Consider the following 26181-nt stretch of genomic DNA (forward strand, 5'->3'; position numbering starts at 1 on the left):
CAAGCTTTACTCTTTTATTACAAATATCAATATATAAAAGCCGAATCGGTTAGAAGACAAGATGAATAAAGAAGCAATTGTCCACTATTATATATATAAAAAAATCCTCTCTAGTAAAGTCATAATATGAAAACAGACAATATTAAAGTATTAAATGTTAAACCAACAGAGTGATGGTTTCTTCCTTCCCATCTCAGACTCTCTACCCTCCTCTTAGGCTTTTGTAGCCTTGGCTCCTATCACAGTTCAGGAATTAAAGCTTGCTCAGCAAGGTTAAATCTGAGCTGATGTTTCTCAGACATAGACCCCAAGATAATGCTCCCTAATGGAAGTCCACTTAAAACACACCCTTGAACATTTGAGCACACATCACACTGTTCACAACTAATAAAATGGCTTTTCTCTGGCTCTCTTTGGATACTTCAGTTATTTGCTTAAATGGCTAGATACATGGTGGGCAACCCTCTGAGCTTTTTCATCCCATGAAATCTCTCTCCCCCGTAGGTTTTTACAGCTTTGGCACTTGTTGGGATGCTCATTCTACCTCTCAATAATTTCCCCTGGGTGCTGAATGGGATTTTAGAAGCCAAAGTATCTCTGGATCGAGTCCAGCACTTCCTTGAGCTCACAGACCAGGATCTGGATGCTTACTATAGCAGAGGTATGGTGACTGGGGAAACTGGAGGACAGGTGGTGTTGTGAAAAGTGCAAGGTGGATGCTTGTTCCTTTGGGTATTCTGCTTGGCTACAGACTCAACCACAAAATTTGGTGTTCAAGTGTATCCTGATAGCAGTGCTCTTTTTCCGGATGCCAGTTTCCTCTCATTTGCTAATCCAGAGTTCCCATCTTGTTGCTTCCACCAGGGAGCTCCAGTGGTAACACTCTAGGTTTCTCTCAACGCCCAAGGTTGTGAAACCCATGGGCAGGCGAAGGAATAAGCAAGTTTTATCAAAAGATGATTTCTTTATTCTGGATCATCTGCATAGCCCTCTTAAGGAGGCAGCTGATGATCCAAGACAGTTTCCTGCAAAAGCCTGCAAAAGTTCATAGTTCCCAAATGTACCTCTTGAATATGGGTGGAAGTCACCACAGCACTGAGTGTGGTGTGCATATGAGGAACTAGGTCCATTCACACAACAGGACTTCTCCCCCCCCCCCAAATCGCATACCTGCTATACCTGTTCTGGGTTTCTCCCCAACTCTCCAGAGCAGAGGGAGGGGGGGAAGTACCATTGTGTGAGTATATCTCATTCCACCCATGTAACAAGGTTGTTAAATCCTGTCCTATTTACCTATAGCTGTGCTGCTGCTTTTCCATTGCAGACGGACCTTCTGACCCATCTTCTGTCCTGGAAATGCGTCGCACCACCTTTTCATGGTCAGCAGCAAGCAAAGAAAATGCTGAATCCCACATGACCAGAGGAAGTTTGCAGCTCTTTATTCAAGATCTGGTGGTGGCAAAGGTGAGCAACAAGGAGCAACGGTCCAGGGAAATGCCGCTGGGTCAGCCGTGTGATATGGGAGTCTTTGTACTTCCATTCCGCAGAGAGAACAAGAATGTGTCCTGAATGAATGAATGTTTGTGAAGTGCTACAGCAAGGTTGCAGAACAAACTCCGAAACAGCTGGTGCCTCTTTCCCTCTGCAGGGCACACTGGTGGGAGTCGTTGGGAAAGTTGGGTGTGGAAAAAGCTCCTTGTTGGCAGCCATCACTGGAGAACTCAGTAGGTAAATAGTCGATACTGCTTTGCTTCTTGTGTCTTAAGAACCCATGATTTCACCTGCAAGACTTAAGGCTTAATTTGAATCTGGTCTCACCAGAGTGTAGCCACAAAACCTATTTCACTGCCAGGGCATACAAGGTAATAATAATATAATTATTTGCAGCGATTTTCTTTAGCATTGATGTGTTCATTATACTTACATCCTCCTTTTGCATATGGGATTATCAGAGGCCTCCCATACAAGTTCCACAATTTCTAAGCTTCAGCAATACTTGCAATATCAGGTACTCCAACACTATTCACTGGGCCCATTCAAAGTGTTTCCCCTCACTATTAGGTAACCACAAGCCTAATCATGACAAGGATTAGAAAACTCCTAAGCACACAGAGGTCCAGCATCAAACTTCATAGAAAATAATAATAATAATAATAATAATAATAATAATAATAATAATAATATCTTTATTGTCATTGCCCCCTCTCAGGGACAACGAAATTACTTGACTGCTCCATAAAAACACTAATTAAAACAATACAGTATAGTACAGCAAGGAAGATTAGATGACTTTCAAAGTCCAGGCTTCCCATTCAGGGCCGAGATCGCTCTGGAGAAGAGGCTGTTCTTAAGACGGCTCGTTCTTGTCTTCATCGTCCTGTATCTCCGTCCCGACGGCAGGAGCTCGAAGAGACAGTGACCAGGATGCGATGGATCTTTTACTATGTCCAGTGCCTTCCTATGGCACCTTGTGGCATAAATCTGCTCTAAGGTGGAGAGTGGGCAGCCAACAATGCTCTCTGCTGCCTTAACAACTCTGCACAACCCCATCCTGTCCTGGGTAGTACAGCTTCCGTACCACACACATAAGCCATAAGTGAGCACGCTCTCAGTGGCACAGTGATAGAAGGCAAGCAGCAGTTTCTGCGGAAGATGGTTTTTCCTTAGAATTCTCAAAAAGTACAGTCTCTGCTGCGCCTTCTTCACAAGCCCCCTTGTGTTGACACTCCAGGACAGATCTTCTTGTAATTCAATGCCCAAAAATCTGAACGTTGTTACCCTCTCCACACAGACCCCATCAATCAAAAGTGGCTGGATATTGCTCTTCTGTCTCCTGAAGTCCACCACAAGCTCCTTTGTCTTCCTTGTATTTATGAGCAAGTTGTTAGCTCTGCACCACTCTGTCAGCCGCTCCACCTCATCTCTATAATCCGTTTCACCCTCCCTTTCAGGGATGAGCCCAATCACGGTTGTGTCATCTGCAAATTTGACAACCCTATTACTAGGGTGAGCAGCGACACAATCGTACGTGTAGAGAATATAAAGGAGCGGACTGAGTACGCATCCCTGTGGTGTTCCTATGTTAGTCTTAAGCATATTAGAGGTATAAGGGCCCAACCGAACCCTCTGGGGGCGGTCTGACAAAAAGTCCAGTATCCACCCACAAAGTGATAACGGAAGCCCCAGATCTTCCAGTTTAGACATCAGACGTTGTGGTAGAATGGTATTAAATGCCGAGCTGAAATCTAAAAAAAGCAGTCTGGCATAAACCCGCCCCCCACTGCTCCAAATGTGCAAGGACGGCATGGAGGGCAATCGCCACAGCGTCCTCTGTCGATCTTTTCGTTTTATAAGCAAATTGGAATGTGTCCAGTCCCTCTGGTAGGCAGGCAATGACATGATTTCGTACCAGCTTTTCAAAGCACTTCATGATTATAGGTGTGAGTGCTACTGGACGAAAGTCATTCAGATCTTCCGGGTTAGGTTTTTTTGCTATTGGAACAATAATGACTGGAAAGGCCTGTTTTCCATACCCACTCTCATGGCAATTTTAAATTCCTCCTCTTTTTTCCCCTTGTCTGTTTCTCCTGCCCATCTCTGGGATGCATACAGTCGAGGTGAGCAAGTTTACGTCTGGGATCTGGAAAAAGGATTTGGCTTGGCCACGCAAGAGCCCTGGATCCAGTTTACCAGCATCCGTGAAAACATCCTCTTTGGGAAGGAATATGATGCCAGGTTTTACCAGGAAGTCATTGAGGCCTGTGCTCTCTCTGATGACTTGAATGTGAGTGTCCTATGAGAAAAAAATAGGTTGGCTCCCTAGGGACCATTGGTGCTCTATGTGCATTCAACAATCTGATGTATGGCTGCCCTTGGGAATTCCCAGTGCACAATGTAAGAGCCTTCAATAGGCTGGATATAGAACCTGGAAGCTGTTTTCTAGCTTCTTGTTTCAATGGAAAACAGAACCGAGTCAAATTGGCAACGTTACCAAGAGCCCTCCTTTTTGAATTTTGTGTTGCATTTTCTTATTACGATTTTTTGTATACAGTTGTCCCTATGTAGAAAAAGTTAGTCATGCTTACTTTCCGATAAAATCGGTGAAGGCCCCATTTAAAACGATTAACCTAGCCCATTGTGTCAAATGACTTACGTGCAACTGACTTTCCTAGGATTATGGTCAAAGTACTGTTATTAATTATATGTTTCTTTTGGGAGTCATCGATATTGAGGGGTAAGCTTCTGTTTTCGGTGTATTCTTATATTCACTCTGCCTTTGGACTGAAAAGAACTGGAATAACATTTTTCTACTTCAAGTTTGTCATATTCTCTTGTCAACAATTGCCACTTTGTGCTCACACTAATGATATAACCGAGTCCCAAGCACAATGTGTTAGGAAGTTTCTGCTTTCCTTCCTTTCAATGGATTCAGATCAACATTAACAGAACCAACAGGTGGTCTGATTTTGGCAGTGGCTGCCAACTGCCATTTAATCTCCTTGGTTTCTCTGCAGACATTTTGGCACCTGGTTGCTTGTCCAGAAGGACTTCGCACTAGAGCTGTGAACCAAAGTCAGGGGTCCTGGATGTTGCTATAGCTCAGTGCATCTGTTTAACACTTCTTAAAATTACTTATCATCTCTCTGTTTAACTTTTAGATTTTGCCAGCCGGCGATCAGACAGAGGTGGGCGAGAATGGAGTTACACTCAGTGGGGGACAGAAAGCTCGAGTTGCGCTTGCAAGAGCTGTTTACCAGGTAGATAAAGGGCTGGGTAAGCAGCCTCAGATGGCACTAATTTGAAATAGAAGTGGTGATGCTTCCATTGACAGGTCCTGCCCTTAAGAAGAACTAGGGTGAAACAAACACCCTAAAGGAGCGTCTCCACCCCCATCGTTCTGCCTGGACACTGAGGTCCAGCGCTGAGGGCCTTCTGGCGGTTCCTTCACTGCGAGAAGCCAAGTTATACAGAACCAGACAGAGGGCCTTCTCGGTAGTGGCGCCCTCCCTGTAGAACGCCATCCCACCAGATATCAAAGAGAACAACTACTACCAGACTTTTAGAAGACATCTGAAGGCAGCCATGTTTAAGGAAGCTTTTAATGTGTGATGTATTGTGGTATTTTAATATTTTGTTGGAAGCTGCCCAGAGTGGCTGGGGAAACCCAGCCAGATGGGCGGGGTATAAATTTATTATTATTATTATTATTATTATTATTATTATTATTATTATTATTTAACAAACAAATGAAGGTCATTTTCAGATGTTTTTCTTTCTTTTTTTACCATCCCTAGTATTTCAAAGTCAGAAAGCCTTAATATTTATAGTGCTGTTTTCCTTAGGATAAAGATTTATACCTTCTCGATGACCCACTGGCAGCTGTTGATGCAGATGTAGCCAAACACCTTATGCAGAAGTGCATTCTGGGAATTCTCAACCGTAAGACCAGGATTCTTTGCACCCACAGAACAGAGTTTTTGGAAAAGGCTGACATCGTATTGCTAATGGACAACGGCAGAATACTCAAGACAGGTATAGCCTGGTGTTTTCTACCACTTTTGTTTTCTATGCCTAGGTTCTGAGCTGCCCTCCTCAGAGTGGGAATTCAGAGGGTGAGTCACACAGTGTTTTTTAAATCAAGCAGGTAGTGTTTTAGTTGTCCCTGTGCAGTTTGTTTGGGTTTTTTTTTGCACTTTTAAATATGTTTTAATTATTGATTCAATTGTTTCATTTGATTTATTGTTGTTTTATGATTTTTTAAAAGTGGTTTTGTTAATTTGGTATCTTGTAAGCTACCCTGAAGGTTTATCGGACCATAAATACGCTAAATCAGATAATAAAATAGAAACTTCCACAATGTGGATAAACAACGGAATTTGCAAGGAATATGCTGTGTTACTAAAATATCCAAAATAGGGGAAAGTGCAACAACAATGCAGGTGAGCAGATGAGATTAGGGAGAAGGGAATTGTTAAGGGGTGCAAATGAGGTTTCCAAATAGATTACAGAGCTAGAGTGAGCAGAAATCTTTCTAGGCATGCTGCTCTATGTGGAGAGACAGAGCTTCACTCACAGGATGTTCCTACATGCAGAAAAAGAGGGGAGGCCATTTTTTGCCAATTCCCCCTTCAGTGCTCCTGAGGATCTGATGTGGAGGATTGGTAGACCCTCCAGAATAGAGTGGAAGGTGGTGCTGAGGATTGCAGAAAGAAAGGCCAACTGGTGAAACTCCCCAAAACACACACACCTTTAGCCAACAGGAGACCATGCTGGATTAGGGAATATTCCATGCAGGACCTCTTTCTTATGCAAAAAGGCAACTCAGGACCAAAGAGAGGAGCCTTGGGCAGATGATATCACACTGTTAACAGATACAGAGTTAAGTTTCTGCCCAATGCAACCCTATTGGTATTTTTTTCTAGGAACTCCAAATGAGATCCTGCCACTAGTGCAAGCTGCCCCTCAGCTCAGGGAGATGGACAAGACAAAGAAGGATAAAAGTAAGTTCTGGGTGTTTTCAGGAGGATTTTAGTATGCTTCTGCTGGATACATGGTAACTGAGCAAAAACATTTATGAATCTTTTTGTTTGTGACCTTTTAGACCTCGCATCAGGACTAGTTGGCCAGGTTGAGGAGTGAACTAGTTTGGAAATCTAAGGCAAAGAAGGAACGTTACTTACTCCCCAGTTGAGCATGTAGGCCTCCTTGTTTCATTTTGAGCAAAGAGTTATAAGCTTCTGGTTTTATTTAATGCATGGTTATTCTTCATTATCTTGTGAATTGTCCTGGAATCCTAATCTGATGTAAGGTGGTCTATAAATGAATCAAATCAAGTTAAAATAATTGCCTAAACCTACTACAGACAGTAAAAGAGACACCAGGGACCAGAGATTCTTAGTATAAGGACCACACACACACATACACTGCATTTTAGCCTTAGCATGAGGTTTCTTCAGAAGCTTTATTTTGCTTGTATGTAAGGGCAGGGGGGAACAGACGCAGTAGGACATCTCATCTGCTTTAAGCAAATTTGGGAGTGACATATGTCTGCCCTGAAAAGGAAAAGAGCAATAGCTCCCAGTTATAAACAGCCAGGTCTACAGACCAAAGTAGGATGCAGCTGATGGAAGTGTGGGTTTGCCAGGTATTTTAATTTAATTGAAAATATATCACAAAATGGGAAGTCTTTAAACTCAAGGGTACCTGTTTGCCTAACAAGGAACCCTTCCTGCATGCCATGACCTGTAGTTGTTTTCTGCCTCCTAAGTACCCACTGAAGATAGCCAAGAAGAAGAGGTAGAGCCTGAGGAAGACGAGCCAAATGAAGCAAATTGTCTTCTCAAGCGAGAGGAAGAGAAGAAAGAAGGGGCTGTGGCTTTCCAGGTCTACCAAGCATATTGGCTGGCTGTGGGCAGCTGCCTGGCATTGTCCATCCTTCTCTCACTGCTGCTGATGCAAGGTAAGGATTTCACTTTATTCCTCCTCTGGTCTTGGTTTCTTGCTTTCTCCCATAAATTTGGCACCCTCTTCAGATGGAACTATCCTCCCCGCCCCATATGCTGTTCTGTGGGGTTCTCCCAACCAATTTCAGGGAGCACCAAGGGGCGGGGAAGGAGGGGAGAAGCCCCATTGCGCAAGCCAAAGCCCTTGCACAGGGCTTGCTTTGACAGGACCCGTGAGGTGAATTATACCCTAATAGTCTGGGCAGTTAAAGTGGACAGATAAATTCACCTTGTGGCAACTTTTACAACTCAAAACTCACATGAAAGGCCTATTAACTAGCTGCTAACTTTTGAATTGGTAAAATTAAATCTCACTCATTGATACTTGTGCATTCTTACAGCTTCTAGGAATGTCTCTGACTGGTGGTTGTCACACTGGATTTCCAGCCTACCCCGTCCAGAAAACGCCTCTGTCAGCAACCTGCCAGCTTTGCCTTCCTCACAGTTGCTGCTCTTCTCCCATGGGGGACTCGTGTATGTCTGAGGACTAAGTCCGTCAGTGAATGTGCAGAAGCATGTGGGCTTTGTTTAGGCAGCCCCTTTGTGAAGGTTTGCCTTGGCATGAGTGGAAAACCGAACACTACTGATAGAGCCACCAAAACTTATAGAAACGAAAGAGAAGCTTGGCGGAAAAAGAGGTGGAAAGATCTAAAAAAACCTACCAGATGGGTTGCTGAGAGGAAATGGGCACCTGGGTGCAGGGAGGGATTGGAGAACTTCTGGCCCATGCCTGGGTCTCCCTGGCAAGCTTATTAAGCATGGAGGTGGGGTGATAATCCCACCCAGGCTGGCACAACTTTTTTTTCTGTTTCAAGGGTTTGGCCATGAAGGGACTACCAGGCAAGTCGGCTGGCTGGCTGGCTGCTTCACCTCCACCCCCACCCCCCGATCTGCTACTGCCTGACATTTTCCCCATACTGACTGGGGTGTTGTCAGGGAGACACTGGGTTGCCTCTTTGCCTCAGATGCCACACCAGGCCTGAGCATAATGGGAGGGACCAGCATGGAGCCTTCTTAGGAATACCCCTTCCCCTCACTTTGAGAGCAGTCCTATTGACTTTGCCCAAGACCTGGGAAAGGAGCTGGACATCAGGTGAGCTGCCATTCCTGACTGATCTTGTCTGTCTCCTCAGCTCTCCAGTCTTTGCCTCCATTCCTTCAAATGGCACTTTGGATGTGAACTTTTACCTGACTGTGTACGGCTGCATCGCTGGGGCCAATTCTGTCTTCACGATGCTGAGAGCCTTCCTCTTTGCCTATGGCACCATTCACGCTGCAATTGTCATTCACGACAGGCTGCTCAAAAGGGTGATGAAGGTAAAGTCTGTCAGACAGGACAGCTCTGGGTCCTGGAAGCTCTGCTTGGGGACAGGGACAGACAGGAGAAGAAGGGGAGCTGCTCTTAAAGCCCACCTCCCTGCTTTGCTCTTCTTTGGGGTTCCTATGTCCAGACCCCCATTTAATTTCAGTTGACTGTTGTAGAAGGTATTAATCCTTTGCTGAAGTGCTGACCATGAACCCCAGAGGTCTCTTGAGAGAAATGGCTCAAGAAAATAATTATCACTATGGTTTGGAAATGCAATATTTCCTCTTTGTTTAGAACAGGTTATACAGTTCTTATATCTGTCTTAAAAATAATCACACATACCAAGATTAGGATAAGATAGTCACTTGCTTAGGATACTCCTCTTCCCCACAGCAAGTCTCATGGCTGGATCATGAAGTTGACTACTGGGATGAGACATCTTTGTTAAGAACTTGTTGTGCAAAGAGGAGGGAAAAGAAAAGAGATGGCATATTATCCTGTTGGGCAAGCTCAAACTAGCATTCTTCCCTGTTCCTCCTCCATAGTTTATGCAGCAAGAAAATCTGATCAGCCTCCTTCCCTCTTGGGCTTTGGTTTGAGGTCACTCTACTCACCTGGGTGCAAGTCCTTGCAATGGCCCATCAAAATGCTTATGGCGAGGTTTGTCCCAGAGATAGGAAAAAAAATAGGCTAAAGGCTTTATATTTCATCAAACAAATCTGTTCCAATCCTTTAAAACAAACCCTTTGTTTTGTCTAGTGATTCAAAACTGTCTCATGTAATAAGTTTTTATATCATGGGATATAATTTGGCTGCTCCTGGTTCACTGGAACAGCGTTCCTTGTTGAGATATGCCCACTATCTGTAATTTCCTGAAGCAACTGATCACATTTTTTGTTTCTACAAGCTTTTCCAGCTGGAAAAAATAGGTCTCTGCTGCTATTTTTTTTTTATTTAAAAAAACCTACCTTTGGGAGGGGGGTTATGCCATGTCTGTAAATTTGCTTGAGATGTATGTAATGTAATAATAATAATAATAATAAATAAATAAATAAATAAATAAATACTCACATTTGGGAGAAGCATGTATTATATGATAAGTGCTTTGTCTTGAGTACAAGAATTAAGCAGCTGATGTGTGCCATAATCTCTAAATTACTTAGCTGCCACACAAAACAGCCTCTGGACACAGCTTCTTTTTCGGACACAGATGAATCTCTAAAAGTGTGAAACAGCACCCAGTGGTTCACTACAATCGCTTTCTTCCATTGCCAGGCCACAGTGACTTTCTTTGACACCACACCAACAGGCCGCATCCTTAATCGCTTCTCCTCGGATCTGTACTGTGTGGATGACAGCCTGCCATTCATTCTCAACATCTTCCTGGCCAACATCTTTGGGCTGCTGGGCATGCTTGTGATGATCACCTATGGCCTGCCTTGGATCGGCCTCGTTCTGCTGCCCCTGGCTGCCATCTACTACTCAATTCAGCGCTATTATCGGCGCACCTCCCGCGAACTCAAACGCCTCTACAGTCTCACCCTGTCCCCCATCTACACTCACTTCTCAGAGACCCTGACAGGCCTCAGCACAATCCGAGCAACCAGGGCCACAAGCAGGTGAGTTTTGCTCTTCAGGCAGGGAAGGGCTAAATATGCACAGAAAGGGCTGACTTGGGGAACTGGTCCTGTGACCGCTGAGAAAAAGAGGTACTGAGAACTGCAATAGATCTCTTCCTGATATTAACCTCTGGGTTGTATCCAGTCTAGGTTTGAGACAGAGAACCAGCTGCGACTTGAACTGAATCAGCGCTGCCGTTTTGCCAGTAACACAGCAATGCAGTGGTTGGACATTCGGCTGCAGATGATCGGAGTTGCTGTAGTCACTGCTATTGCAGGAATCGCCATCATCCAGCACCAGAAAAAAATGGGAAACCCTGGTGAGCCACCTGATTATGACCTCCGAAGGAGGCATCTTCATCTGTGGTCATCTTTTACCATTGACATCTCAGAATGCTTCTTCTTCCCACACTCTCTGACATGGATCCTGGATTTCTGCTCTTGGGAGGGCTAGAAAGCAACCAAGAGTAGTTTGATCCACCCAGGACCTACCTATATACCAACATGTACTACGGGACTCATTTTTTATACTGTATTTTCATTTTTTATTGATTTTCCAAATTATTACAAATCAAACCAAGTTAATTTAATACAATTTCTTAAAATCAGGTTTCCCACTCCTGTTTCAATCATATGTCCAAGATTTCCCCCATAGCTGCTTCATTTCTTATTTAGTCTCCAGCTGAAATCCTTCACTTGCCATTTAACCATTCTTCCAGCTGCCTGCTTTTTCACCTTTTTCACCTTCACCTCAATTTCATCTTGTAGATATACCATCCATTTCATGTGTGTAGCCCTTCAAGACCTGGAGTGTTGAAAGAGTTTAGTTCTTTCTCTCGTTGTTCAGTTCTTTGCTGTGTTTATCTGAGTGGTACAAGGTCATGTTCTCTTCCATTCTGCTGTTATCAAGCTGACATGCGAACCACAGCCATCAATATCTTACAGAGTGAACTTTCCAGACATCTGCCATTAAATTCCCCTCTGGAGTTCTTTTTCGGCACACAATACACAGCAAAATCTTTTCTAAGATTCAGCCTCTCTTCAACAACTATCCAGCTGCAGGTCATTTTTCTTTCCCCCCACTGCATACACTCTATTTTCATATCTCTCTCTCCCATCTTTCTCTTTTAAAAAAGAAAGAAGGGGGTGGGGATACCGTAGCCTGCCTGAGTTTACAACACAGCCCACTTGAAAGCCAATGATCCAGCTGAACTCTCCTATAGTCTGACAGGGTTCTCTGTTCCCAAATGTGTTAGGCCATGAAAGGCAGACAGAAGCACACTGAAGGAAGGAGAAGCAATGCTCACCTTGCCCAGTGTACGTATGGGATAATTAGATAGATCCAGATAGCTGAAGCAAGTGAGCTGGTGCAGACATCAAGGGGCAGAGAAAAGAATTGAAAGCCAGTCTTACATACCCTAAAAATAATTTAGGACACCAGTTAGATTTTGAATGTGCAAGAAAAATTCACCCCATCAATTCTTTTCCAAGGGACACCCTCTTAACATGCTGACCTCTCTCTTTCTCCTCTACTTACCCATATTGGAACTGGGCCACTGTTGTTTTCCTCGCTTCAGAGTTGTTGTGCTTTTTGACAACACCCTTTTTGTCCCCACAGGTCTTGTGGGCCTGGCCCTTTCCTATGCCCTTTCGGTCACAAACTTGTTATCTGGACTCATCAACAGCTTCACCCAGACAGAGACCATGATGGTGAGTGTGGAGCGTACCGAGGAATATGCAACAGAGATTCCCGTGGAGCCTCAAGAGGAGCTGCTCCAGGTAAGGGTTCCTTGCTGGGTCTCCTGTGAATGATTGGAGATGCTCTTGCAGAACATCTGATTCCACACAGTCCATATGCACAGGCTCTTTGGTCTGCATTAGTTCTCCATCCATTGAGCATTCTTCAGAGGAGGAGGTAGGCATCCTGGAGTGGGTAACTACTGTCAACAAACTTCCTGCCCCTTTTGGTGAGAGAGTTCCCCTCCCATATTTATCCTGCTTCACCAGAACAGCAAGGGTTTTGGGAGCTATGTGGCCTTCAAGGAATTTCCCTCTTCGCTCCTCATTCAGCTTGTCAGCAGGGATTAAGGCAGAGGAGTAGGAGATATTTTTAAAAGCCCAGCAAAAAAAGGACCAGAAGGGGACAGACCTTCAGCTAATCTAATGCAATAACAGCTTGTTTTATTGATGTGGATTGGTAAACCTCCCCTAGTTTCTCTGTGGCCAATGGTATGCACAGTAGAGTCCTATTCATGGAATGAAGTCTCTTCCACCATCACTGAAGTCAACAGCAAGCCCAAAAGAGAAGGGCACAGGGAAGCTCAGTCATCTTTCATCTCACTTCTAGACCTGGACCCCAATAGATTCAAAGTGACAGCCACTGTCACCTTTGCAACTGAGACAACAGTAAGCATTGTCACATTAGGGCCCTTGGATCTACTCTGCTCCCAATGCTGATCATGGTGATGGCAAGTCAAAAAAGACTTAGGATAAGGAACTATTGCTGCTGCATTATTGCTAACCCCTTTTCTCTTCTTTTAAGGTTTCACCTGATTGGCCAAGTCGGGGTCACATAGAGTTCCAGCAAGTAGTGCTGGCCTATCGGCCTGACCTACCCAATGCCTTGGATGGGGTGACTTTCACAATCTACTCTGGGGAGAAAGTGGGGATAGTTGGGCGGACTGGATCTGGCAAGTCCACCCTCTTTTTGGCCCTTTTCCGTATGGTGGCGCTGAAAGCTGGCCGGATCCTCCTGGACAACATTGACAGCCATTCTGTAGGCTTGAAAGCACTGAGGTAGGTCAAGGAGTAAGCCACAATGGCAGCAGTGTCACTGTTGCAGCAGCTTGAAAAGTCAATTTAATGCGATGCGGAGGGGCTGTCTCAGGATGTCAGGTTCCCACTGGCCCTGTTTGCCTCTAAGCTGTGCAGTCCAGTGAGCCTTCCTCTGTCCTTCCTCTTAGGTCTAAGTTGGCCATAATCCCCCAGGATCCCTTTTTGTTCAGTGGGACAATCCGTGAGAACTTGGACCCTCGGGGGCAACACACAGATGTCGACTTGATGCAAGTCCTAGAGCAATGCCATCTGCAGGCAGTGATTACAGAGATGGGTGAGTACATTGTTTGGAGAACAGAAATGAACTGCTTGTTATGTTTGTTGGGAGGGAGATATAATTATTATTATTATTATTTATTTATTTATACCCCGCCCATCTGGCTGGGCTTCCCCACCCACTCTGGGCAGCTTCCAACAAAATATTAAAATACAGTAATGCATAAAACATTTAAAGCTTCCCTAAACAGGGCTGCCTTCAGATGTCTTCTAAAAGTCTGGTAGTTGTTGTTCACTTTGACATCTGGTGGGAGGGTGTTCCACAGGGCGGGTGCCACTACCGAGAAGGCCCTCTGCCTGGTTCCCTGTAACTTGGCTTCTCGCAGTGAGGGAACTGCCAGAAGGCCCTCGGCGCTGGACCTCAGGGTCCGGGTAGAGTGATGGGGGAAATATTAAGAACCTAGAAAAGAATCTGCCAGAACCTATTGGTCTTCAATACTGGTCAGAGTAGTAAGCTGAAGTAAAATTCACTAAACAACTATGGGGTGGAGGTTTCTGGGAACCAGTGGAAACTGTTGTGATTTTTTAAAAAATAAATAAAAATGGCCTCAGTAAAACCCTTAAAAGCAGTTTCCCTCATCTTTGGGTCACCAGATGTCGTTAGACTACAACTCCCATCATTTGAGCCAGCATGGGGCGAAAGGGGTTATAAGGCAACTAAGTCGGTCCCCAGATGTTGTTGGACTACAACTCCCATCAACCCTGAGCTCTGGCCTTGCTAGCTAGGGGTGATGGAAGTTGTAGTTCAACAACATCTGGGGACCCACAGGTTGAGAAAGGCTGGCTTAGAGGGTTTGTGATCTTTGTTTCTTGTTCTAATCTCAGCCCTTCTTGCCTACATTCAGGTCTTTCTCGTTCATCTGAACTAGTGTTAAGTAGAGGCAAAGTTTTGAAACCTACATTAACTCCTCCACTCTCTTGCTCCATGCAGGTGGGTTGGACTGTGAGCTGGGGGAGAGAGGAAAGAGTCTCTCCGTAGGACAGAGGCAGCTGGTTTGTTTGGCAAGGGCTCTCTTGACCCAGGCCAAGGTGAGTGATGTCTTCTCAAAGTGGGTTCCACAAAGATGCCTGATATTTTTTGTTTGTTTGGGACAACTGTGGGGAAGGATCATACTGCAAGACTTGGAAGGTGTGAGGAGGATGTATTAGCTCAATCACAAAAAGGGGAAAAGCTGGATAAAAAATGTAGTGTTCTCCCTGTGAGGAAAAGTGACAATGTTCGGGTCTTTTGAGCTAAGAAAAAAAGGGATCAAGGGGGAACACTAGGGAGGACCATAAAAGTATGTACAGTGGTACCTTGGTTCCCGAATGGCTTAGTTGTCAAACAAATCGGCTCCTGAACGCCGCAAACCCGGAAGTAAGTGTTCAGGTTTGCAAACATTTTCCAACGCAGCTTCTACTTGAGTGCAGGAAGCTCCTGCAGTCAATCAGAAGCCACACCTTGGTTTTCGAACCGTTTCGGGAGTCGAACAGACTCCCAGAAAGTATTAAGTTCGAGAACCAAGGTACCACTGTATGGTTTGAGGAAGTGGATAGAGAGAAAAGTTAGGCTTTTTCTTAAAACTCTAAAACTCAGAGTCACTTATTGAGATAGACAAAAGACCATATTTCTCCACACTGTACAGAATTAGTTTATGGACTTTGCTACCACAGTATGTGGTGGTGGCCCTCAGGATAGCTGGCTACAAAACTCATTCCCCAAATCTTTATTGAAGCAGTGAGAGGGTGCTCACACTGTGCTGAAAAAGGCAATTTTATTCAATTTAGACAAGTCAATGTAGGACAGGACAGTTAGTGGCTAACAATTTATTAACTAAATCGCACCTCCAGGTTCAGAGGCAGTGTTTTATTTCTTTATTTAAAAGCATTTCTAAATTGCTTAATATTTTTAGAAACTAAAGAAGCACTGTCATACTTCTAGGAGTACAAAAGTACAAAACCAGAGCAATATAATGACACAGAGCTAAAAATGCTATACAAACATACCAATGGTATAGCATTCAGCCTTATGGATCAGGGAAATCTTGTGCAAAAAGATACAGCATTACAGAGTCTAGGGGCAACAGTGGACAATGTCCTTTTTCAGTATGACACTGAATACCAGTTGCTGGGGGCCAAGCCGCACTGGAAAGGCCTCTTGCCTTCATGCCCTGTTTGTGGGCTTCCCAGCATGGCTCTCGAGTTCTTACAACAGTTAGATTCCACAGTGCCTGATTAAATTAAATGTGTTGTATTAATAAGCAGGACCAAGAGTTGTGTTCATCAGCGACACTCTTCTAAGTGTTTTCATTTTGTCTCATTGACAGGTTCTGTGCATTGATGAAGCCACAGCAAGTGTGGATCAGAAGACAGACCGATTACTCCAACAGACCATCCGCCAGCGATTCGCAGACAAAACTGTACTGACTATAGCTCACAGGTGCCTTTTTGTTTCTCCTTTAGCCTCTGTTCTCCAGCTTCCAAGCAGCAACGCTTAGGGATCACAGAATCACCTTGCCTCAACTTTATTTACCTAATGCCCTTTTGCTTGCACACCCAGCTCTCTAAACAGGTGATAACTACCCACAGTGGGTGGCAGATGTAGGGATGTCACAACCACATGCCTTTTGATTTACAAATCTGAAGTGCTCCAGGAAGTATTAATTAGTATCAGTGCTTGGATTATTGGAGGAAAGAGAGCCTTAATGAAATCCACAAGTCCTGCTCCTAGCTTTCCTTAATTTTAGTCAAATTATGTCCCACTGTTAGGTAGTTTGAATCCCATTTCATGCAGCAACAGACTTCCTAGTAGTCGAAGATAATTATCACTTAACATGGCTATTGATGCATTATTTACCTGAAGCATATTCCTGTTATTTAGCCGACAGGGCTCCCAGAGTGACTTACAGCAATCACTTGTAAGACAGCAAACAGTGGTGGTGTGTATACAACCTGACCTCTTCTGTACGAATGTTGCAAAATACCCAGAAGAGCAGCTCTGCTTTTCATCTTAGTAAGAGATTGCACAGGGTTGCAGGCTATATCTTGCAGGCCTTCAGTTATATTATCAGTGAGTAACAAATAAGAAGCGTGAGGCTTAGGTCTAGTTCTTACACACAACAAACAAGCTAGCAAAGCTGTTTCAAAATTGGTTTGTTAGTCACATGCTTGAAGGCTTCTGCATCCCAAAAAACCCAAAAAACCCTTTGACACCTGAGAGATGCACAGTGCCACACAGTTGCAAGGGACCTCAACAGTCAGAAAGTCAAGGCAGAGAATATCACTTCTACAGCATCCCTCATAGGAAGAGGCTGGCTGGCCACCTAACAGTTGTTAGGTGCCTATAGATTTACAGCAGTAGCTGAAAGGGAGTACTCTTTTGCCCACTTTGAGGTACTGTGATAAAAGAGAGGGCAGCACTTTTCAGTTCTCTGCTCTTTCCAAAATAAGAGCTTACCCTGCTGCTGTGTTTATTTCAGGTTGAACACTATCCTGGACTCAGACCGAGTGCTGGTGATGCATGCTGGGAAGGTGGCGGAGCTTGATTCCCCTGCCGTTCTCAGCCAGAAGCCAGACTCCCTGTTTCAGCATCTTCTGCACAGTGGGCAGCAGTGACCTCCCTGCAGAGACACAAACACTGGACAATTGGTACCTCACGACTGGGAATGTTCCCCTCTGCAATGTGGGACCCTTTCCTGATATCTGCAGCTTAACGAAAGATGCACTCCACACACGGCTGAGAGTCCAGCTTACGAATTGAGAACAGGTGACAGAACATGCTCTGTCCAGGACTGCCAAGGGCTGCAGTTAATCGCTCCAACACATCTCAGCATCAAGAAAGAACCCTGTGTGAGACCCTGGAGAGCTTGCTACAAGGCCATGTGGGCAGTGTAAGGCAGCTGAGCATTTAACACTGTGTCCTTCCCCTGTCCTGACTTTATTCAAGACGTCCCCACCCTGTCCCAAGTGGCGTGGCCTACCTTGGTCACAGAACCTGCTTGGCCAGCCACTTTGGCAACTGAATTGCCAGGGTTGGCAGCAAGTCCCATGGCTACAGTCTGGCATCCTCACACATTGTTTGCAGTATTCCTCTTCCCATCCTGTGTCACACCTACAAAAAGAATACAGGAGGGTCAGAAGAAGAAAACAACCATATCACAAGTAGCAAAAATAGGAAAAGGGGTGGGCAGTGCCCTAGGGCATTAGCTTTGCACTAGCAGTCAGTGTCTCAATTCTTGACGATGCTGGGGTGAAGGGAGTTTCTCTTGCATAATGTAGACAAGCGCCTCTCATAAGAATGCTAGAGTTCTTGCAAAAAGCAATAGCAGGCAGGTGAGAAGCGTTTAAGTGGGTGGAGCCAAGCATGGGGCAAAAGGGAGCTGTGGGGAAGAGGCAGAATTTGGGGTGGGGCTTTTGCGCATCAATCAACCAGGAATGCCTGTCTAATTCTTGCCTGGGGACAGTGAGAAAGGCATCTCCATTGAATAGATATGTGGATAGAAGTACAGCAGGGTTTGGGGGGGTACAGGGAAGCACAGCCCTGTTATTTTTAAATAAAAATAATAATTTTGAATGAACCTCTTTAAAGGAAGTACAAACTCAATAAACAATATTCAAAACTTGGGTTACAATTTCCACGTCTCTCCTTCATGCAGCAGTACATAAAGTCAACCATACCAAATTCTACTGCAGTCTGTTCCTGTTGTCATCAGGTGTGGAAATCTCTAAAGAGAAGGAAAAAACAGCCCTTATCCTCCAAATCTGCAATCTCTGTTAGTGTTCATGTATGAAACAAAGGGAGACCATTTCCCTAGGAAGGTGTCTTCTTGTGTTTTATTCTTAGCCAACCTAAACTTGGTACATAAGCATTTCAGAGCTCTGGTACTTTTTTCAGTATGGAAGCAATGATGTCATTTGACAGAAACTCCTTGTTCCAACAAGTGAATGACGTGATAACAAGGTTTTCTGGGGGTTTTTTTGTATAAAAAAAGTTAGATCAGCATAGAAGCCACAAAGAGGAAAACAATCAAAAGAGGCTGGGTACTCTCTCTCCTCCTTTTTATGGGGTTCCTATTTCCCATTAACAATTGAAATTAAACTGTGATTGATGCAAATGATGTCTTTCTCCACTTTCCCAGATGAAAAGAGGCATGCTCTCTTCCACCAGCTGCAGAATGGCTGTATATACCACTAAAACACCTGCTAACTGCTTTGTTTGACCCTGACACACACCTCAGAAACCCCTGCCCTTTGAGTAAAGTGATGGGTTCTGAACAATATCCTAAGGCAGTAGTAGGCATATGTCAAACCCCAAACACAGCAACCAGCACTGGCATGTGGTGGTGTTGGAATGCTGTACATGCAATATTATGCCATATTATTTGGCTGATTTTTGACACGTAATCAGCCACGCAAACATGATCTTGGTAACTCATTTGAAATCGAAATATGTCAGTGTCTTATCAAACTGTATCCCTGTCCTTTGGAACTTGTCAGAGGGATAGTATAACTGGCTAAGGGCACTAACACAATAATGGAAGGAAAGGGCTTTTGGAAGTTTGTGCCCAATAATCAATTGGCTTACTGCCCAGTCAGAAGTTCAGCAAAACGGTTAAAATTCCTGCAGCAGACAAACTCTATCGGAGGTTGTTTTAATTAGTAAGCACAAATGCACACACTCGATACAGTTGCTTCAAGAAGGGTTCTCTCTCTGAGCCTTGAGAGGGTTTTCAGTCTTTGCTTCAAGTTCTCAGCAGGTCGAAAGTCCAAAGTTGCCAAAATCCTGCAACGTCAGTCTCCTGTTTCTTCTTTGCAAGTCTTTACAACTCTCCCCAACAATCCTTCACCATTCTCCGCCACCACCATGAAATTCTGTAATGACAACTTCTGATATAGACCAGAACTGCATGCCAGTATGCACAGCAACAGAGATCAGGCAATTACGAGTAATCTGGGGGGCAGGGGATCCTTTTCTACCAACTCATGGAGAATTAACTCATGACTTAAAAAGGTCCACCTGACCCACCATCATACAAAGGACAAAATACATGACTTGGCTAGCAACTTGAGGTGGTGACCTTCTGTAAGCGCAATAAATATGCAAAGTTTTCAGATATACGGACTCCATATGAGGATCTATTTGCTTGAATGAATGAACCTGGGATTGATCTGGATGACCAGGTGTGCCCCCCTCCATCAAAAAACTACACACAGAAAGTAGGGTTTTGTTTTATTATGGTTTATTACATCTTGTCTGATTGCATTCCCCATTTCCCTTAAAAATATAATATTTAAAGTAAAGGTACCCCTGCCCGTACGGGCCAGTCTTGACAGACTCTAGGGTTGTGCGCCCATCTCACTTAAGAGGCCGGGGGCCAGCGCTGTCCGAAGACACTTCCGGGTCACGTGGCCAGCGTGACAAAGCTGCATCTGGCGAGCCAGCGCAGCACACGGAAACGCCGTTTACCTTCCCGCCAGTAAGCGGTCCCTATTTATCTACTTGCACCTGTGGGGTGCTTTCGAACTGCTACGTTGGCAGGCGCTGGGACCGAGCAATGGGAGTGCACCCCGCCACGGGGATTCGAACCGCCGACCTTTCGATTGGCAAGCCCTAGGCGCTGAGGCTTTTACCCACAGCGCCACCCGCGTCCCTTCATATAATATTTATACGACTACAAATAAAAAGGGCAGGAAGCTGAGATCCAAAAGGCCCCCAGACCAAGCAGAAACCCTGCTACGAAGTTTAAGAGCTAAGCACAAGAAGCAAAAATGGGAAATGAGCTTTAGCACAGAGGTGTGGTCTCTCTCTGATTCCTTCACTCCATGATACCCTTTGCTTTATGACTGCCTATTTCTCTCTCTCTCTTCATTTCTTTCCATCCTATTTCCCAACTAAAATTGTGCTGCATGTGGCTGGGGTCCAACCCTTTGTACTACATCTTCTGTACACCACTTAGAGGTGACGGCAGATTAAGTGGTATATAAATTATCAAAATAAAATACAGTTTTGTATTGATGAATGACAGATTGGGGGTAGAAACCTGCAGAAAGCTTTCCACTGCTTTAGGGCAGGGGTTAGCAAGGTTTACCTCGCCTGGGCCAGTTCACTCCAGTGGAGATCCCTCCGCGCCCACGATTTCCAGTGTCTGCACAGGTGCAATTTCCAGCGTCGGTGCAGACGCGATTTTTGGCGTCTACGTAGACATGATTTCCGGCGCCATGGAAGCGTGTCCCCGCGCCACGCTGCTTTAGTGCAGCGCGCAGGGACTCGCCAAGTGGGCGGCTCATGGGCCAGTTAAACAACCCCTGTGGGCCACTTGTGGCCCATGGGCCTTAGGTTGCCAACCCCACAAACATTCCATCAGCTTGTATTTGGACATATGCCGAAGACCATTGTATTACAAAAAGTTACATGTGATGCTCTGCAAATTTTCCCTTTGAATGTCCTCAGAGGTGCACAGGCCTGGACCTAGCACTTGCAAGAAGTTACACTAGCACAGCTTTGTAGAGATCCGTAAGAGTTAATCACTGCTTGCTAGAATCAGCACTTATTCTAGAAAGCCTATCTGACCAACAGTGTGGGAGATATGGGACCATGTGTCCTTTGGAGGCCTGGCAAGCTGGATCCCCACACATTAACTCAGTGCTGAATAGAGTAGCAGGTGAAGATCTTCACCATCACATCCCTTTATAGTCCACCATTTGTTTTGACTGTTCTGACCTTGCAGACAAGGTCATGGGAAGATGACATCAAGCACAGGTGACCAAGCGTCACCGACATTCCCAGATATTTTCCAACGTGCAAGCCCAGTTATGGGCAGTAGGAATCTCAGTGCAGACCTATAAGGGAAGGCAGGGGAACTTATTGCACCAGCAGGAACCTTGCACTGTCTCCTGCTAGCTACATAGTTGAATTAGAACTACATGGTTGAATGTCCTCCTCAAAGGGGTCCATTCTTCTGCCGTAGGACTATAGCTTTGTCAGTCTTCCTGGATCTCACAGTTCTTGCACGGATCACTGCCCTCCAGAAAGACAGTTCAGCCTGCTTCAGAACTGAGCCAGACTTGGCTTGACCATTTTGCTTCCATTCTGTTCCATGGCTCTCCTGTAGACCCTATGTTCACAGCAAAAATTATTCCCCCCAAATGTGAACTGAACAACTCAGCACCTTCCAAAACAAGTTAACACCATGGGTGGACAAACAACCATTGGCCAAGTGCAGAAACCTACCCAAGATTTTGGAGCTGAATTGCTACTAGATTGGTACTCCATTCCAGCCTCATAAAGATTCAGAAAGTGTGTATCAGACTCAAAGTCTACAGTAATTTTGCAACATCCTTCCATTATCTTTTGCATCTTGCCTCTGCCTCTACTGATTAACTAAAAGCTAAACACCTCTGGGCATATCTCCTTCCAAAGCGCACTCATCTAGCAAGAATTGGATTCAGCAGCATGTTAATGTGAAATCTCCTACCATATTTGATGCACCTCCTGAGTAAAACCATGCTTTTACTAAACACATATTCCAAGAGTCTCATGTATTAGGATTAAATTATGTTATCAATGCATGTTGGCAGATTTACTCATAGACTCACACAGGTCTTTTCCAAGACAGAAATGATGTTTATTGAGCACACCAAAACAAAATATATACATCCATTACAGAAATGAGGAATAGCTCAGGAAAATTATGTGCCTGCCAACATATTCATTATCAAGGAGAGGATCAAGAAACCAATGTCCCCTCCTTTGAGACCTCTTAAACGCATGTAACACTTTAACTAAATATCCAATGACACATCAGAAAGTGGCAACATGCTATTGTTTTTTCATCGGCGTCCCCTCGCTTTTTGTGTAACATCCAGCCTGATTGAGAACTCAAAAGGTTTGCTACAAAGAGGACTGTAAAAGCAAGAGGGATTTCCCCCTTGCTGCGATACCTCTGGCTGCCTGCTTCTCTGGAGGTAGCTGAGCAATCCAGCTTTGCTCTTGCTCCACCACAGCCCAAGGAGGTGTGACTGAGTCAGGACCCAATTAGGGGGCAGCACACAAGAACTGGAGAAAGCTGAGGTTTCACAGCAAGTACAGGGTTGGTTGGGGGCATCAGTTAGAAGCACCTCTCTGCCATGCAAATGGCTGTGTCCTGATGACTTCTGATTGGCTAATGTTGCCAATCACAAGGAAACTCTGGGTGAGGGATGAATGTCCTCTCAGGCTATTTTCAATGGAAATTGCTTAAAGCTCATTCTCCAAGAGAAGGAATTGCTTGAAAAAACTGTGAGCTGCAGATCAAGGTGGGACCTAGCAGCACAGTGATTGCTGACTGGATGCATGCATATACACCTTGCAGCTGACTGGCCAGTAGAGCTAGAGACTGAAAATCGACTCCAGTGAGACTGATCATCACGGTCGATGCTGGGGACAGGGTAAAGACGTAGGAAGTTCTGGGTTTATTTAAATGACTTGTTTCTTTTCCGTTTGAGCAACGTAAGAAAAGATATAAAGACCCACACCCTCACCAGAGCACAGTCTCATTTCAAAGTAATTCAGTATCATGTAAATATTTCCCGTCAAATAAAAGTGTCCTTCCATAAATCTTCATGAGCTGTAGGTGGTCTGTAGTCATGTTCTGTTGTCAAAGCATACAAAAAAACCAAAACCATGTTGTATATTTGATTTAGCATTGTTCCTCAGGTCTTGAAGTTGTTGTTGCCTTTTCTATTAAAATTAAGTCCCAAGCTTGCATAAACCACACTTCAAACAGTTCAGCATTTGAAGTTCTCCAGTGTCTAGCGATGGTAAGCTGTGCTGCCACGATAAGGCAGATAAGAAGATCCATTTGAGTAAGGTCCTGGGCATCCGCAGCAAAAATGGAGAGAAGAGCAATCTTGGGGTTCAAAATAATCACCTTTAGAAGTGCCTTCATCCTAGATCGCCAGAAAATAGAAGCCCTTCTTTTGGTTGTTTGAGAATATGGGCACTGACCTCTCTTACTTATTTGAGTATGGACTCTCAAAAAAACATTAGAACCTGAACTCCTTCTTTGAATTGCTAGTAGCTCTCTTCTCTCAATCACATTTCTCCAATCCATTCTGTCTCCTATACCTTCAAACACCTAGGAACCCATGCACAACTGCTACCCCCCAAACTGAACATTTAGCCCTCCAGATGATGTTGAACTACAACTTCCATAATCTCTGATCATTGCCCATGCTGGCTGGGGCTGATGGCAAGGCTAACGTCATCTGGAAGGCTACAAGTTTCACATCCATGGGTTACATCTCAATTACCAGGCACACCCTATGTTTCGGTCTTCTATCTGTTCTACATATACTTGCTAGAATCATTGATGACTATGGTACTTTAAACTCTGCAGTTTCCATTTACACACACTAATTATTAAACTGTTTCACTCTGTAATTACAAAACCCTTTCCCAGCACTTTTATCTAAATGTATAATGGCATGGGAGAAATGAGAGAATGCTGCAGGACCCCAAAGCACATTTGGCAAGGGGTCAAGCAATCATTGCCTAACACCACCATCTGGAGTCAGTTCCAACTCAAGACGGCCTAACCAGAAGGCTGCCATGGTTCAAAGCCCCTGAAACATCAATGGTGTTTTGAGACAAGACATTGTGCAATGTTTTCCTCTGTTTCCTGTGGGTTTTTTCAGGGCATCCACACCATCTTGTCATCCTTTTGCAAACATCCCACAATGTTTCTTCCTTTCATCCATAACTTTATGTATGGATGCCTCTTTGCTCTTTTACCCTTTACAATTATTTGGCTATGGTTCTGATTTGGGTAAATGACAATTCCAGAAAGCTATCCTTTAATCACAGCTCTTCTCTTCTGATCTCACCTGATCACACTATCCATGCAATTTTGTTTCTTTCCATTACTGCCAGGCATGTTACTACTTTTTTTTAATGTTGCAGAGATCTTTTTACTGAAGACCTTTGCACAGTGTATATGGACAAATTTCTGCAGCTCTATAATTATTTTTTTGAAAAATTGCAATTTAAGGTTTCCAGCAATTCTGTTAGCACTTTATAATGAATGACCATAATAAATGTTCCAACTTTTAGTAAAAGGAGGTATTTGCCAGTTACATTGTGTGCATGTGTCATTGTACAGAAGACATAGGCTGTTTTTCAATCACACAATACAAATTATTGTGATTAGAAATGAAGTACAGTCGGAAAAGGAGAACTGACTGTGGCCAATCAGAATGTCAAAGTTCTGAAATACCAGCATTCCAATTTTTAATTTTTTTTAAAGCACATGCAGGTCTATGAAATACATGCATTCGTGGTCAGGAAACACATGAGTGGAAAAGGGAAGTGATAGATATGATGGATGTGGTGCAAAGTGTGAATTGTTTTGTTCCAAACACATCTTGGCATGATCCACTCACTGGTATAGACTGGAAATAGAGTGATCAAATAAAATGAACACAAAAGTTTGACATGGTATGGATGGTAACTTTTAGTTCCACAGTCTCAAAAGGAAAAACAATGTCCTTGTTCACAAAAAGCCTTGCCTCTGGAAGCACATCAATATAATCAACAGGGTCACACTTCCTCATCTTTCAGCAAATCCAAGTTAAGAATTGGAGTATAAAACCAAATACTTTCAGTTCATAAAAGAAAAATCTCCATTCTACTGTATCAAATGCCTCTTTCTCCACTGCTTTTTCTATAAGTACTTTTTATTGGTTTTCATATACATATAACAAAATATAACTAGACAAATAAACATAATCATAACACCCCTCCCCGAAGTCTCTCCAGATATCTGGTAAGTATTCATGTCCCTATACTATTTGTCCCTCTTTTCATTTTTCTGCAGGATTCTCTGATGTTATTCTTCCAGGGTTGCAGGGCAGCATCTGTCCGCAATGAGGTCATCTTCTCCAACTGAAGTATCCAACTATCAAGAAGTATACATGGTCACAACATCTAGATTTGTAATGATGAAGCAGATAACATATTTTGTAGACCCCTTTCACTAGTACACACAGGTCCCACTATTGGAACACTTGTTATCAAAAAATTCAGTTATACCCAAACTGCTGATTAAGATATCTGAACAGCTGGAGCTTGCCCACTTCCTTACTTGTTCATGCTCTGCTTGTTGCCAGCAGCCATTTTGAGCAGAAACCATGGAGGGACGGAGAGAGATCAGACAAATCAGGGAGCAAGAGAGATTGGTTTTGCTGATTGGCTGTGGCAGTTTCAGGCATAAACCAGGGAGGGATTGAGATTGGACAAATCACAAATTAAAAATGTTCCCATAGGAAGTAATGAAAATCACCAGCTTTGTCATGTGAATGCTGACCTAACAAATTATTTTCTTGTTCAGAGGAAGGCATTGCACTGGGAAAGCAGGACCTGCGTGTATATGAAATGCATGGCCATCAGATGGCATAAAAGGCATCTGTTTTTTACTTTCCTTTCAGTATAGGTTATTTTCTCAGCTATAGCTAATCTCCAAACATTTTTTTACTATAGGTCTACTCTCCACTGCTTCCATTGGCCTGGCAGGTAAGTAGAAGCAGAAGCTAAATGGATTTTTAAAAGCTTGTTCCTCAGCTGTTCCAGTTGCCTACTCTCTTGTCTTCTGAGCTGCTCCTCTAGGCATGCTGAGCCTGGCAGCAGTAC

At 44.1% G+C, this 26181-nt stretch overlaps 2 protein-coding genes and 1 long non-coding RNA gene across 15 annotated transcripts in view; 1 reads left to right on the forward strand and 2 right to left on the reverse strand.

Annotated features, from left to right (window-relative positions):
* ABCC10 (ATP binding cassette subfamily C member 10) overlaps positions 1-18140 on the forward strand; it is a gene marked incomplete at its 3' end in the record, with an annotated part of 26412 nt that extends 8272 nt beyond the window's left edge. For 8 of the 9 annotated variants that reach the window (XM_083604235.1, XM_083604233.1, XM_083604231.1 and 5 more), the window contains exons 5-22: positions 505-661; positions 1325-1464; positions 1649-1728; positions 3613-3784; positions 4659-4757; positions 5343-5532; positions 6423-6500; positions 7268-7459; positions 7844-7976; positions 8636-8819; positions 10084-10427; positions 10578-10747; positions 12046-12206; positions 12970-13223; positions 13391-13536; positions 14470-14567; positions 15845-15957; positions 16997-18140. In XM_083604235.1, coding sequence (XP_083460361.1) covers positions 505-661; positions 1325-1464; positions 1649-1728; positions 3613-3784; positions 4659-4757; positions 5343-5532; positions 6423-6500; positions 7268-7459; positions 7844-7976; positions 8636-8819; positions 10084-10427; positions 10578-10747; positions 12046-12206; positions 12970-13223; positions 13391-13536; positions 14470-14567; positions 15845-15957; positions 16997-17132 — 2847 coding nt within the window. Of the gene's footprint in view, positions 1-504; positions 662-1324; positions 1465-1648; positions 1729-3612; positions 3785-4658; positions 4758-5342; positions 5533-6422; positions 6501-7267; positions 7460-7843; positions 7977-8635; positions 8820-10083; positions 10428-10577; positions 10748-12045; positions 12207-12969; positions 13224-13390; positions 13537-14469; positions 14568-15844; positions 16016-16996 lie in introns of those variants that run through there. The other variant, XM_083604238.1, reaches the window with a different exon arrangement.
* On the reverse strand, positions 10949-12078 carry LOC310758321. The gene is made up of 2 exons (XR_014545711.1): positions 11965-12078; positions 10949-11232 (listed from the first exon to the last, which is right to left on the reverse strand). It is a non-coding gene; the product is annotated as an uncharacterized lncRNA (long non-coding RNA).
* LOC310758253 (zinc finger protein 318-like) overlaps positions 15278-26181 on the reverse strand; it is a 27925-nt gene continuing 17021 nt past the window's right edge. For 2 of the 5 annotated variants that reach the window (XM_083604257.1, XM_083604255.1), the window contains one exon: positions 22120-25450. The gene's annotated coding sequence lies outside the window, so the exon portion shown is untranslated. Of the gene's footprint in view, positions 17138-17497; positions 17629-18194; positions 18242-22119; positions 25480-26181 lie in introns of those variants that run through there. The other 3 variants (XM_083604258.1, XM_083604256.1, XR_014545661.1) reach the window with 2 other exon arrangements.

The sequence above is a fragment of the Podarcis filfolensis genome (assembly GCF_964270895.1).
Source record: "Podarcis filfolensis genome assembly, chromosome: 3".
Lineage (NCBI taxonomy): Eukaryota > Metazoa > Chordata > Lepidosauria > Squamata > Lacertidae > Podarcis > Podarcis filfolensis.